General features: G+C 36.1%; 1 protein-coding gene across 4 annotated transcripts in view; it reads right to left on the reverse strand.

The window, feature by feature from the left end:
• The window catches only part of atp9b (ATPase phospholipid transporting 9B), a 148,607-nt gene that overhangs the window by 43,846 nt on the left and 88,356 nt on the right, over positions 1–16,405 (reverse strand). For all 4 annotated transcript variants that reach the window (XM_015357693.2, XM_006635853.3, XM_015357691.2 and 1 more), the window contains 2 exons: positions 6,840–7,000; positions 3,545–3,687 (listed from right to left, as the gene is read on the reverse strand). In XM_015357693.2, coding sequence (XP_015213179.1) covers positions 3,545–3,687; positions 6,840–7,000 — 304 coding nt within the window. The remainder of the gene's footprint in view (positions 1–3,544; positions 3,688–6,839; positions 7,001–16,405) is intronic.

Genomic DNA, 16,405 nt, shown 5'->3' on the forward strand with positions numbered 1-16,405 from the left:
ATCTGAAACACTCAACAAGTTCCATTCGCATTTAGATTCTCTCTCTCTTTTCCTTAGGATGCAGAGAAAACCAGGGGATCTGATGTCTTTCTACAGACATCAGATGTAGAAAGATATCTGAAAGCCTCCACTTTCTGGTTTTTAAAAGTCACAAGCCAATTGTTTTCTCTCAACTGGTCAGGGTACTGAGGTTGGCAGGTCATTCCCCATAGCTTAATGGGGAATATACAGTAATTCAAACAAGAGCTGCACTTTTCTGAACCTGCCTTCCATCATTTGGAAGAGACATTATTGTGAAGTTAGTATCACCTGCCAATATTTCTTACACTTACACTGGTGAATTACGCTGTTGGAGGTGGAGTGGGCTAATATTTATGTCTCTGACTGCACTTAGTCACTAAGACTGCACTTTCTTAGTTCCCGAGAAAGTTCCAATGCCATCCAACGCAGTCCCATGCACTTTCCCTAACCACTTAATTTCTAATACGAATATGAATACTTGTACGCAATGTGATGTACTGTACCTGACACCAAATGAGCAGCATAAACTTGAGGGCCACATTACATTTGTACCCCCTTTTACCCTCTTATGGTCTAAAGCTGCTGGCAGTCACAATTATGTGGACACCTGGGCAATTTTACTGAAAAACAAACCCCAAAATAAAAACAAACTGCTGACTGTGTATGCTTATATAAAAGCATGCATTCTTACAGCCTATTACCTACTTGAATAAATACTATAAGCTTTATATAAAAAAAAGCCTGGAAGGGAGGCACCCATGGGGCCATGGGCCCCCACAGATTTATTCTCTCCCTTTGGCAGCTTTTGTTTTCCTCTCCACCATGCCCTGTTCTCTACTACACTTGTATGTGAAACTTGTTGCAAAGGGTACTATGAAAAATAAAAACCAATCAATCGACAGGGAGAATGAAGACATTGCATCCCTTCCTCTGATAAGTGCACTAGTTAGTGCCATTCACCATTCACCACTCAGATTTGTGCAATGTATGAAGGAGATTTTGTGACTTACCGACAGGATTTGCTGTTGCACAGCATGCCAAGTATAACTTGGCAGGCTCAAGTTTACCCAGCAATGGTTGGTAAGTTGCTTGGCAGCAACTGAAAGCCTGGTTACGGTCAACTAATGACAAAGCTCAGACCTGAATAGTGCGTGGACTAAAGGATCTGACCTATATCCCTGTCAAACAGATAATTTTCCTGTAATTGTGCAGCAATTTTGTCACATAAAAATATATTAATAGCAAATACTACTTTGGTCATTGTCTGTAAAGAAAAATAGCGGCAAGTCTGGGTTCTCTACCTAATCATGAGAAACAGAAAAAAACAAAATAGGATCCTGAGTTGTTGCTGTTGCATGGCCTTACATGGGAGGTATAGAAAGATTGCAGGCAGATACACTTCAGTAACAGTAACACTCCCCACAGTGATACTGTTTACTGATCTGATTCTGGTATGTTGAAGGACACACTGGTGATCACTGTTCACTTGGATAGTGGGAAAACACTGTTACTTTCCAAGTAAAGATTAGAAAATGAACACATTTCATTTATTTCAAAATTATTCACTTAAGCTATTGTATCACATAAAATCCTGATATCTTCCACATCCTATGAATTTTGTATTTAGTGACATCTTAACTATGCAAAATCCACTGTTTTGGAAATGCTGTGTTGGTTAATATTTGCCTTGTAATTAGATACAGCTAGATTCTGTGAACTCACTATTAGATTAGTAACCTACCCCCATTCCTCGTCTCAAGGCCTATCTTGGCATAAGACATGCTTCAGAAATCTTTCCAACACCATTTTGTGCAAACTGAAAAAAGGACCTTGTCCCAAGCACGATGCATGTCAAGAATCATGGCTTCTCCGACACCTCTGATGGACAGATTTTTAAAGCACTGTCTGAAATAAAGATCCTCTGCTAACAGTGTGACATTCCAAACCGATAAAAGCATCCAAGCTCAAAATAAAGCTCTGCCATAAAAGGATGAAGCCAGGGCTAAACCTTGAATTTGGTGTGTTCTCAGTGGAATTCCTCCCTTTAACAATGGCATTTTCAGACACAACCAGTGAGAAGATTAAAATCCTCCCTGCAGATTAAGTACAAATTATCTGTCTCTCTGTTTCAGCACCATTTGTTCATTTATCACAGAACGTCTAGTATTTCTGGTCAGTGTCAATATGCTCCGCATCCTTGCAGTTAACAGATGTCTTCTCTTGTCGAATGAATTACTTTATGTTTCATGCACCGGTGGCCACAGATGTGTCACTATAGCAACATCATTAATTTCAGATCTTACCGGAAACATGCTCTCCAATCAAACCTAATTATACCATATTGCTTTCTTGTCCAACAATAAGGAAACTATAATGTAATTATTGGGACACTTCATTTTCTATTCTGCCGTGGCAAATGCAAGAGCCACAGTGATGGACGCTTCTTGTCAAAATGCGTATTGATGAAGCGCAAACCCAATTTGCAGTCATAAGGCAACTACCTTCCAATTATGTTAGTGACACGGCATTCCTCAGACCCAACAACTCCAATTCTTTTTCACTTTCTGTGTGGTTAACCTACTACACTTGACAAACAGGTAATAACAGACTTGTCTCTGTGTCCTTTCCAATTGTTCCCCACATGAAACCACTAATGCAGGCTCTTTTCAGAAAGGCACTTACTATAATCATTTTTCGGCCTATATTTGATCATATATAAGGTCATACATGTGCATCAGGAACTCACTGGATCTTGGTTACTGCCCACTTTGCTGTGCCAGAGGGCTTACAAGTTTGTGAAACTCTGAAGCCTGTGTATGCAGCCTTCCTATCCTTTTCATTGTGTAGCTATGAGAATGCATACTAGCATCCAGGAGACCTGATTTCCAGTTCCAATCAAGACATCTGAACAGACTGCACCCTGCTTGTTGACAGAGGTACTGCAGCAACTTGCTAAATGCTCTGCTTGTACCCACTCTCCAGCAAGAGTGTGCTGTGTGGGTGCTGTGTCTCAAAAGTAAAGAACACAGCCCCCTTTAAATTGGCATGCTCTTTCATCTCAACGTGTTCTATGAGTATACTTGAAGCCAGGAGACACAGGGCTATCAGCAGCTGTACAGTACATCTGCAAATACACCAGGGTAGGCTTTGTGTAAAGCTTTTTTCTTGTTTTTTACTAAAATATGTAACTTTTATGATAAAGCAAACCTTAAAAAAGTAAATAAAAGAACAGATATACAACTAAACAATTAATATAAGATCATCACTCTCTCTCAGTGTATTTTTGCATTCATACAGGGGTACAGTGAAGTTAGAAGTGGAAGTTTGTTTTTTTCTTGAGATAGGAATAAACTGGATTAAATGGATTCCTAACCTGATTGCTCAATAATTCTGATAAGTCAATTTTCAAACACTGCATTCCGATTTTCCACCCCCAAAAAACTAACATTTCTTCTGAAACAAAATAATCACCAGTAAAAAGCAATGACAGGCATGAGTGTTGACTCGCATTCACGCTTCCCACCTGTTTTGTCGGTCAACATATACACCAATCGTCCCAGCTCTTCGGGAATGGTGCTTGTTCGCACCACAGTGCCTGGAATATTTTCATCCTTCATGATCATCCAGCCGTATGCTGCCTTCCCCATGTCCAGGTTAACTCGCAGGCTGTAAGGAGTGACAGACACAAAGGACCGAAAGAAAGATTTAGTTTCAAAAAGGCTTTTTGGCCAAATGTAAAAAAAATATTAACTCAAATATTAATGAGAATAAAACCTGATATGTCTAGAAATAACCATTGATATGAGTGGTTGGAGTAGGCAATAACTGTGGCCGTATATATTGTGTGGGGATGAAGATTATAGGATGCAAGACAGACTTTCACAATAATAAGAAGAGTGCAATTTTGTCCCACAACACCTGGGCTTTAGTCCATGTTTTATCAGCTCGGTGTCAGAGCAGATCATAGACATAAGAAACCTTGAAAAATTGTGGGATCTTTGTCTTTAGCAATAACAGCAATGTAACATGTCTTTAAATGGAGTCTTTTTGAATGGCAGTATATATCATTTCAAGCAGAAGGGGATCTAACTGTGGCCAAAAGGTTGGATAAAACTCAGGAAGGATATCATCAATGACAAGGGATTTATCTTCTGTCATGTACTGCTGTCCTTTAACTCAGACAGGGGTACATCTCCAGTACTGCTACCTCTTCAAGAGAAAGACTAGGTAGATGAAAAACCTGGAGAAATGTCATGTACCTTCTGATCATATTCAAACTACATATTTTAGAATAAAAAAGGTGGAGTTTATCTGCATTAGATCTAACATCAATATCATGTGCTGATCTGGCGAAAGAAGTTTCCATAAACTGTTTTTTTAGGCCAATTACAATTCAATGAATAATTCTGATTAGATATACATAAAGATAATTTGGAACACCTTGGATATTAAATTATTTCCCAAAAGGTTGAGTTCCAATGCAGTGAGTTGTTGATCATATTCTAGAAACGCCAACTTGGTTTCCAATTGGTACATTTTATTAAGATGAGATTTATTTGGTTGTGAGGCCAACACTGCAATTATTTTTAGTAAAGTTTTTAACTGTATCTTGGGACAATGATCATGTGACAATTAAAATCCAGAACTGTCTCATTTTGTAACAGTATTGTATTAAAATGCTAGCAAGCAGCAAGTGAAGATTTTTGTGTTCATATAAACCTGATAGCTACATGGGTTACTCTCATCATTATGTATCACGTAAAGAAAGCTTCAGAAGCACAATTACAGTCAAGTTCGTGAGTAATTTTTATGTTTAGTAAAAAAAAAGTAAATTCTTTGATGATTGGGTACATGTCTTATACCTACTACACCTACCGTACTGTAGTTAAGACATACAATGCCTTAATGCTTTAATGCCAAAGAGTACGTGTTCATCTCCTTAAATTCTGACCTGTCAAGAATATGATTCATGACACACGCCAGAATCACATTAGCCTCACTGAGCTCATGCAGGGACTTTGTCAAGTGATTAAAAGAATCTGGTTTATACACCATTAGAGAAATATGCTGAAAAAACGAAAAACAAATACCTGAAATATTTAGCACTAAATGTTTTCATTTTCATTACTTTATCATGCCCTGAACAATACAGAAATTAGAAAATGTGTTCACAATATAATTAACATACCTTTTGTTTATTTCTCTGGATGACTGTTTTCCAGTGTGCCAGCTAGTAATAAGTATTAGAAAACAGTACAGCCAGACCTTGACCATGTTCCTGTTGCTATTCTTTTAGACTATTTGCTACACATTAAGTTGCAAAGACTATAACATTTTCTTCAATTTAAATTGTACATACACATATTTATCTGTGCTGCTGCAGTAGGCTTTTCTTTCTCAAAGTCACTTGCATGTCCACCATACAAACCCCATACCTGGGGGATGATTACATACTGTATATACTTTTTGAAAAAGAGAGGCGTGCTGTGCCCAACCTTACATATTTACAAAGAGAAAAGGAAGATCAATATTCTTGTTCAGAATACAAAATATCAACATTTTACAGTTTCTCTCCATTTCATATCTGGACATTTTATACATATATGGGCATGCACAGTGGTTACCAAAAATATTCACCCCCTCTTGAACTTTTTATTGGGTTACACTATGGAAATATATTCTACCAATTGTTCTAAATTTACTAAAAATATAAATTTATACTTATGTGTACAATTAAGGTGTTTCATGTGAGTTTAGGTTAAATACACCTATCTCTAGGAGGTCCCAAAGTTGATTAGCACATCTCCTAGCAAAAAAAATCATGAAAGAAAGATGAAAAGCAAATCCATGATAGGGTTCTTGAAAAGCACCAATGACGGAAAGGGTATAAGAGAATTTCAAAGGCACTGAATATCCCGCAAAGCACAGCAAAGTCCATTACAAAGAAATTTAGAAAATATGGCACAACTCTGAAACAGGGCATCCTCAAAAACAGTTTTTGGATGAGAAGAACACTAGTCAAGGAGGTTACAAAGGGCTTAGAAACTAAAAATTACAGTCTTCCATGGATTAGATGTGAGAAACTGTGCATAAGACAGCAACTGTGTGCACGTAGTTGAAACCTGAGGATATGTTATGTACACCAATTTTAGTTGGTAAACACAAACTTTTTTTGCTGTTAAAGAAGCTTCAAAGCCATAAAATGGCCAGACGGTTAGATATGGGATTGTGCCAAGTCCAACAAAAGTGATTAATGACAGATATGTTTTTCAAAAATCAATTAAAACTTGCTATCTCCAAATTTTTTTCAAGGAGGAAACTAGCATACAGTTATAGCAATCTTTAGAAACATAACCTGTGTTTAATAACCCTGTCACCTTTGATCAGGTCTATTAATTTGGTTGAATCTCATTTCTAACACTGAAGGTTTGTATATTGGTAACTTTCTTTCTGGTTTGAATAGAATGATTATATTTATGATTGAGGGTGACAAAGCATAACTGCTGGAATTCTGGCTGGAACTGAGAACTCCAGCTCTAACACATAAACAGCACTGAATCATACAGTCACACCCTGGTCATAGGCGCAAAGATTAATTTTATTAGACTTGTTTAGGTAAGTATAGAGTGGTTATGTTCTCTAAACTATACCACAGGCCACCTCTGCAGCTGCATTACCTTTCCACCTCTCCATTAATGTTATAAGCACATATATTGATTTAACTGGCTGCTCCTATATGGATATCTTGGTAATTATATTTCTTTATGTAGAGATGTAATAATAGAGCTGTACACCTGTGTGTAGACTGATGCCAGTACCTGATAGGGATGATATAGGAGAAGAGCAGGATGAAGCGGAACAGGTTCCGGTACCAGGGTCCAACAAAGCCTTGCAGAGCCACCATGACCACGGACAGGACCACCTGTGCCACAAACAGGGCCTTGGTCAGGCTGTTCAGTTCCAGGTCTAACAGGCCCACCTGGAAGAATTAGAAAACAATATCTCAGGAGAAGAACAGACTTCAGTTCTCATCGCACCTGGTTGAAAATAAGGGTGTCTGGTCTTCTAGTATTTTTTACACTAATACCTCTTCACTAGCCACTTCACTACCAGTGATGGAGCAGCTTCCTGGTCTTGGGCTTTTTGAGGGTCTCCCCTTGGCCAGGTGGGAAAAGTCAAAGTTCTAAAAATACTCAACTCAAACTGTTGTGTCTCACGTTCACTTCAAAAATTCTCCCTGTGCTGGCATGGGCTTTCTCTGGGTGTTCCAGTTCCTTCCCAAAGAGTGTGTAATGGATTTGCATTCTATATAGGGTACAATACCACCTTGCATCTTCTTTTTAACAGGACAGTCTCTAGGTTGCCATGAACCTTAACTTGGTTCTCTTTGTCTGATAATGGATGGAAGAATGTATGAATATTAGCACTCCTAAGACAAAAATATAGGCAACTACATCATAAAGAAAATATCCTTATATGACTGAAGCTGTTCTGAATTTGGGTATTAGTTAACCTTTTTTTTGAAAAAGTAATTTTTTCCCACATGAAGTGACAGAGTTGCTTGCCAGTGGTTAATTTTTTACCTGAAAGACTGGATGGCAAAGGCAGTTGAAGTACAGAAGCTGAGGATTATCTCTACAGTGTATACACACACTGTAGCATATTTTGTTGCTTTTAAGTGAAGTTGCTTTTTTATTAATTTACATTTGTTACTGTAGTGACTGAATTTCAACTTCCACCATCCTTCTTATGCATTGTATCAATTGAAGATGAGTAAAACAATAGCAATCAAAATGCTTTACATTGGATAAAACTGTGGATGATAGTATTTTTATTTTACTATCGTTTGTTTGGGGGTATCAAAACAGCAGATGAGACCTCCTTACAAACTGGACAAAGCTCCTTTATTTTATAAGTATAATCATACTAGTGTGGGAGGTTGAAATCCAAATTATTGCACTACAGTGCTCTTTTTTAACGCTACCAGATTTATATTTCATGAGCAAGACAAAACCGGCTATAAAAGGCTGTAACTGCTGCAGTACTCTCACTTTCCTATGTAATTAATTTCACAAGATTTACTTTTCTTGAAAAATCCTTTTCAGTATTTCATTTAAGAATATTCTAAAGCAAAATAAAAAATCAAAGACGTTATTTTTTAGGTATACTAAGCTAGTGTGGAAAATTCTTTCAATATTCAGATTGTTTGTGGTACTAGCCCATAACCATAAAATGCATTATTGTAGAAATCTCTGAATGTAAAGGCACACTGAAAAGTTCCCATATCCAAATGCTTTCTTTCTCTGGTCTAACTTTTCTTTTATTTTTCAAGTGTGTCTCTCAGCCAATGAAACATGTGGGAAAATTGTCAAAAAGGATTTCTTTTTCCCTGCCAAAGCAACCAGCAAACCTCCATCACAGTGGGCCTTTTATCTCCGGACTGCGTTCGCAAAAACAGTAAAACATAACATTTCCCTAAATAAAGAAACAGTCTGAAAAGAAGACTATATTTAAATAGTTCAGAAAAAAATCAACATTCCTGAGCATGGTCTGCTCCTTCCCTTGAGAACTGAGGGACACAGCAACGAGATTTGCTGATTTATCAGCTGTGTTTAAAAAGTAGCACAGCAAAGACAAATATCTTCCAATTTCTGTCGCCTCAACTACTACACAGTTTATGCTTGAATTATTGAGAAAAATAGGTTTGGGGGGATTAAAATGAAGAAAAATTAAGCTAAAAGACATAGAACATGTTTGAAAGCCCAGATCTCTTTGCATTGACAAAGGCAGCCTAACTTTTCAGGCCTCACTGAGGATCAGATGAAGTCATTATTCATTCAGTCAGGAGGGGAAAAAAAAGACTCAATTACCTCAACCTAAAGATGCTATCAATGAATGCAAAGTGCATATTTTACTCTATTCATCCAAATCCCATTAAAAGTGAAAGGAATGATTTAATCTGGCTTTCTAGAGTTGGTCTTTTTTGTAATAAAATAAAGAATGGCTGTCTTGCAATATGCATAACCACTAACTCAAACTGCTCCTCTGTATCGTACCATAGAAAAGCTGTGAAATTTTAGACAAAATATTCAGGAATGGCAGACATGGATTTGCCTGACGATGTCAATAGCTCAAGGGTAAAAATAATTTGTCACAAGGGTGAAATCACTCTTAACGTATACAATTTATTATTGTTCATTTTACGGACTGAAAAGCTGCTATGAATGTAGCAATCCCCTGCATTTTCAAATATTTCATCTGAGACTAAAGTGAAAATCAGAAACAGAATGGACCATGATATGAACAACTTTTGCTTTACCTAAGAAAAGATGGCAAATTGAGTTGTTGTGTTTGTTTCTAAATGAGCAATATCCATTTGTCCTTAAATGGATTTAAATCACATTCTATTTTAACATTTTAATTTTTGTAGCACAATTTCCCACAGAATCATTGTAAGAAATACAGCAGTTGTGAAAGACAGCTAATGCATGTGGAATTCCAACTCAGTAACTGGCCTTTTGGGGAATGGATGTACTGTATGTGCTGTACTGTATATAAACATGCTACAGTATATTACCACATGGATTGAGCCAGCAAACAAAATAGTAAAAAAAAGGCTGCTAAGAATGTACCAAATAAGATTCATTTGGATCTTAATGACAGCTGCAATACAAGCAGTGCAAATTGTCACCTTTTTGACAGCGGGAGTAGACATACTCACAAGAGAAGTGTGAAGTTAGCAGTGATTAATTGTGGGACTTCTGACAAATCTCTTGCTACTTATGTGCAAGTGCACTGGTATGTCAAAGTCCACTGCTATAACATTAAACAGGATACTGCAAGGCCAGATGGTGGAGTTCCACATTAAGGTTTGTGAACCATCTTCAGAAACGTTTGCTCCTAAAAGGTCAGGCTAGATCACATTGGGATGCACTAGGATGGAGGCTAAAACGTGTTGCACTGTCTGTGGGCACCCATTTTAGAGGAGTTTACCAAGAGAAAGAGAAATACATCAAACCTATTTTAGTGTGCTTTATAAACATTACAAAAAAATGTGCATGCTATTGACCTTTGTGTTACAACACAGTTTGCTTTATAGTTCTGGATTAATATTTAGGCTAATTAGTACACACTAATTACCGTGGTAATAGGATAGCAGTGCCAGTTGAGGAAGGTGCAAAACAGTAAGCTCCAGCTGATTTCCCTGACTCTTGGATCCAGATTGCTGTGAGACTTGCCTCTCAAAATCTTTTTGCTTCCAGTAGAAAATTGCCCTCTACAAATTATTATGACATCAAATATATTGACATCGATACAAACCATATCTTGCTAAGATAGGAATGGTACTATGTTCTTACAAATTGAAAACAGAATCACAATTTTACAGTTTCAGTTAAAAATAAATATATATTTTTTTACTTAATCCAATTTAATTTTAAGTGCCTATTGATTGTTATTAAAAATGTTACTACTGCCCATATCTTTTCTTCTACAAATGCGTTTGCTTTTGAAAAGGGTTAAGAGTGCAATTTCAAAATTAAAAAAACAAACACCTTTGTGCTCTGTGGTTGCTGCATCTTACATGTCAGATTTTTTTCTTAATTATAAGAACAATATAAGACTTTCAGTTACTTAATGAGTCTGATATATGCATTATGATAAATGTGACTGACCTGTCATTTGTAAGCTGTAGCAGGTAATTTCTTTTTTATCCTCAACACAATCTGAGTTTATGGTGCATTTAATGCCTTTTCCTACAGCTCTATTAAAGAAATAACACAGCATCTTAACCTACAGATTTAATGTGGGAAAAAATTAAAACATTACCCCATGAGAGCAATTTGACAATTGGATGAGGATATCAGTCTGAATCACGCATATTTATGTAACACTGTCAAAACCAGATAAGAAGACTCAACTGGACATGACTTTACAGACATTTTTATTGTTCCCACCATTATAGAAATCTTTTCCTGCCCAAGAGCAATGTACTCCAGATCTGAACTCCCACAGCTGAACAGCTCTATTAAAGTCAAGCAGAAGCATGTAAACCTTGGTACTGAAAAGGTTAATTGTCCCTTAAACGTCAGACATCCCCGCTATGAATATTTCTTTCAGCATAGGAAGCTATCAATTGTAAACACTATTTTTTATTCACCAGACCACCCAGGTATTCAGAATAATTACTTCAATAACTTGAGCTATCCGATGACAGAAGGAACATCAACATGCTGAGACATTCAAACAGTAAAATCTTTAAAGAACAGCTCCAATATTAAGGTTTAAGTTTCAAGTGGTAAGCCCCCCCCCCACCATTGTAATTTTATAGCTGCGTGCCTGTACACTCAGAATTACAATAAGTTGGTTTCCATCAGTAATCCACTAACTAAATGCAACGCTGTTTTCACCTTCATTGAAGCTGAGAACAGTGCTAATCCTTTATAAAGTCATTTCATTTCTGATTTCATTTCATTACACTTTTCTAAGCGTAGAGCAAGAGCTGAATTGCTGAATCCAAAATACACATTTGCCTTAACTTTCATTTCAAATTTTTAGGGCTTATACTGAACAGCCTTCATTAGTTATAATAACATAATAATCTATTAAACATTTTGTTTAGGGCTCCACAATGTACTGCATTTATGTGCTACAAACTAATATACATTTTTGCATTTATTGAAAATTATATGAAAAAAGTTGCAATGCTTTGGAATAAAAGTAAAGAACAGAGACTCTTACTTAACTGTGCAATAATAATAACTAGGTCTAGCAATTTAGATTTATTCTTATATTTAAGTATTGTTTTCACAGGGCGTTATCATTATTCTTAATTACATACACTATATAAACACACAATGCTGTGATTTTACTAAGCAATATGCTGTTCTTACCATATAGTAAATACAATAAATTAACTACATATAAAATTAAATAAATTCACTCACCATGCTTTGATACAAAAAATGTTTTCTAATTTAGTTCCAAAAACAAAACTGAGGGAGAACAGCAATCTCCACATTTATTACAAAGGTTTGGAATTTACTGAGCATTGCAGAGAGGAATATGCATTTGCTAAGACAAATTATACTTGTGCAAGGCTTATTCAAAACAAAGACGTGTATCTGTTCTGGTATAATAGCAAGGCTGACTAAAACACTGAACTTCAAATTCCACCTATTTTGTGAAAAAACTCAACAGAAAACTTCTAGAGTGTGTAAGGGCATTGACTGTTTTGTTTCTTGGTGCTTTCTATTCTAAACTAAGGGCATTTATAAGTTCACTTTATTAGCCATATAAAGTTTCTTGCATTAGGAATTCGTCAATGGTGTGTAAACTTCATCAATAAGATTACAAAAATAGCCTGTATTGTCTATTTTCCAGTACTTAAAGTTACAGAGGTTTGATTTTGTATGCACAACAAAGCAAAGTCAACAGAAGTCATGGGTGTTGTAAAAAACATGCATGGCACCATTTCACAATGAAATACAATTTTCTAAGTACAGTAGCTTACACATTAGCAATCACTAGATATAACACAGCATGTAGAAATGCTCTTTAAAATCCCCTCTACTTCACAACCAGCAAACATAAGAAATGAGAAATCTCTTCATAAGAAATCCCTTTTAGCACTCTGAATATTGTCTAGCAGTATAACAAAGACCAGATAACACTATCTAAGAGGCAGTACTATCACGGTTTTCAATTATTTATAAATTAAAAGAACAAAATATTTTTCACCAGTTATTTCAAATAGGCACTTTAAATTTATAGCATTTATAGGCATTTTAAATGACCCCTTGTCGTGATTTGGAAGCTACTGTACCAGTCTTCAAGAAAGGGAATTTCTATTCAAGAGAAAAATGAAGTCTTTCCTCCTCTGTCACTGCTATACATGTATAAAGGCTACAAGCTGAGGGTGGGCATTCAACTCATTTATCTCATTTGGTTGTTAGTAGATAATTAATCTCTTAGCAATTTCTTGAAGGAAGAAAGGGTATCGGTTTCAACAACAAGGTTTGGTAGTTTGTTCCATACTCCCACAAACCTTTGTGTAAAATGTGCTTCCATTTCTTAGTTTTAAAAGCATTTCCCCAAGCAAACTTGGTTTCACTAATTCAATGGGTTGAATACTTGAATCAGTTCCTCTCACAGCCTTTGATAAAGACTATAAAGGCTCTGACTTTTTAAGATATTCTTTTAAGCACAGGAATGTATTTTGTTACTTTTCTAAGGATAGATTCAAGGACACCATATTTTTTGTACTGTGATGACATTACAAAAATGTCATACAGAATATTGTAAATGAAGTCTTACTAGAGCATTATTCAATATTAACATAGAACTGGGACTAGATTTTAAGAACTATCTGATGCATAATGGATTGTAAAAAATCCAAAGAGTTAGGGGGTGTGGGAAAAGGTACTCAGATCGACAGATAAACTACAAAGAACAGAGAAAAGAAACAGAATGATGGGGATGTCTGCTGTAATCTCCAGATAAAGAAAAGCAGCGCATGGAATTTCACAATGATTAGACTCTAAAGTACCAATTACAACGCATCAGAAACTAGAGCAAGTTGACACTCTACAATAAAGCAAATAATTTCCAGTTGGAGGGACAGAAAATGTTAATATGAGGCGTTCAAGACTACAACAATCTCTGTAAAAGGAAGTAGCTAATAAGGTTTAATGATGCATGTCAGGAAGCCACAGTATGTAGGGAAACACAGCTGGCTTCATTTTGTAAACTATTTGATATACACATCTTTCCAGTTCACAACCGTCAGCTGCGCTGGTGCCACTGGGGACAGTTTAGCCCTTAGATCAGGATATTTCCCTTATTCTCGAAATTACAAGCAAAATACATTAATATAATACTCCTAGTGCAGGCTTGTAAAGTAGTGCAAGTGCTGCAAGTTGGTCAGAGGAAGCCGTGAGATTTTATGGCTCAGAATGCTCTGCTCAAGACAAGAGCTATTAAGTACCAACCTTAACTATGACAAGTTGTGGACAAAAAAAGACAAGACCATTATATCACTGAGCTCTAATCTGCAAATCAGCAGCAGCACCATACACTTTACTTTTCATTTCATCCGAAACATTTCATTTCCAACTCGATGATTTACCTATGCCTTAGGTTTGCCTCATAATCAACACCCAGTCACAGGATACATATTTCTGAAAGTCAAACAGAAACTGCACAAAAGGGATGTGTGATTTATATACTAAATAAAAAGGAAACATGTAGTTAACCTGCAAAGAAAATAAGCAGGGAAGGATAAAAAAGATTTTGTTTAAATTAATCTTTTTCTATTGTTTCCCTATTTCACAGCATCCCAATAAAACTTATTAAAATTAACCTTAAATCTTAAGGTTAATTAAACTCTAAATCCGAGGCACAGTAAGACAGATACAATATTCCATGAAATTCACTGGAGTGCAGATCATACGCATTTCTGTAAAGAAAGGCTAATGCTAACCAAATAACATGAAAAAAACACCTGCATGCCAGGAAAGAACTGGTGATACAAGTTGTTTTTTTGCTTTTGCAGGGAACAGTGATAAGCACACTTGCACATGACATTAATGAGACTAGAAATTCTGGTACATAAATCTAGGAACAGATTTGTTGGTCAGAGCTTGGTTTGATGAATCACAGAGGTCTGGTGAGGTCAGCCCACACGTGAACAATGGAAAGCATGTCTTGTATATGGCCAGGTTACGATGCTGTAGGGAAAGAATTTGGCCACTGGACACCTTTAGCTGGTACTATTGAAAAGGAATACTAACTTCTGCCCAGAACATAATTGTATTTTAGAAGTAAGTCATAAGTGCCCATATCAATTACCATATTTTCATATAGTCCAAGCAGTTACAATAGGGTGCTTCGCTTCCATGAACCAACACAAAGATGTAAACAGAACCATAGCATTACACTTCTGTGGTTTGGTACTCACCCTTCACAGGTGTACTAAATGCAAAATATGAATGAAGTTGTGGCTACAAGGTACATATGATTCCAGAACACATCCAGATCTGTAGATGTTAAAGGTAACATGAATCCAAGTTTTTTTTTTCTGAAACTTATTTTTACTTTACTATAAAATAATAAAATTTAACTCTAATACTGCAATTAAACGTGAAATACTGTATTAAAACTGACGTGTTAAAAATCTCACAAAAGAACCCAGCTTAATATATTTCAATAACTTGCAAAAAATGGGTATTTTAAGGACTTTAAAGACACTTGTTTCTGCCCTGTGGTGGACATAAGATTTTAAAAATAATTAATCAAGTAATTAAGAGGTCTTCTTCTTAAAATTTGTATCAATAGCAATTTGTTAAGGCCTTTTTTGTCCCTAAATAATTTGCCTGTTTAAAAATAAAGATTGTAACATATCACATAAAATATTCAATATGATTTGCGTGCAAGACTAACATTTTGATTCTGCTAGGTCTGTTTTATTTACTCAATGTTTACTTAGAAAACCAAGCTAAAACTGAGAAATTGTTTCTAGAGAGGCCCTGGATTCATAAACTCATGAATGAATGTTTATTTTCCTTGGTTTAAATAGACAAATGTCCTTAAAATTGTGTCTATAAAATTGAAGGCCCTGGATTCCAAAGGAAAATTCAGGACACAGAACTTCCACAATACTGTAATTTACACCCCTGCTCTTGTCAAAACGTACCATGTGTTCTTTTAATGTCCTCGGTATGGAGAGAAAGTAACATTAACGTCTCATCTGAGAGGCAGCTCAGCACAGTTGGGCTTCCATGTGGAATTTGTGGTCTACAGCAAAGAGTCACCAACATCTTTTCAGACAGCAACCTGATTTTCCTTCCTTATATCCGTGTTCATTCTTTACATCTGAGATCTGATGAGATCAGACATCACAGGTACTGTTACAGCCACTGACTTACAGATTTATCTCAAAATAGCTTTGAGAAATCTTTCAAAAGCTTTTTTAATGTAACAATGTTTTTTCACTAGATAAATGGGATTCTGAGAGAGGAGGGCAACAGAGGATTACAAAAATCAACGAGAATTTATATAAAGTGTAAAGTATAGTTTAACACTACCGCAGTAATTGACCCTACCAAAAACATTTAAAACAGAAAACATGACTAAATGCATTTTTATATATATAAAAATATTGTATAAAAATAAATAAGCTCTCTTTCAAGAGTCTCATAGTCATCTCCAACAACAAAAACCATAAAGCTTTCAGTTAGTCCGTGGTAACCTTACAGATCAGGATCCTCTCTTTATGCTTCAAAAAAACAGGTTACCAGTGGAAACAGAACAGCAGGAACTGCTGGTACTTTTGTTAACTTCAGCAAGTCTTTCTAACTAAATATGTCCAAACCGGATGGGATAGTAC

The sequence above is a fragment of the Lepisosteus oculatus genome, chromosome 10 (genome assembly GCF_040954835.1).
Source record: "Lepisosteus oculatus isolate fLepOcu1 chromosome 10, fLepOcu1.hap2, whole genome shotgun sequence".
Classification (NCBI taxonomy): domain Eukaryota; kingdom Metazoa; phylum Chordata; class Actinopteri; order Semionotiformes; family Lepisosteidae; genus Lepisosteus; species Lepisosteus oculatus.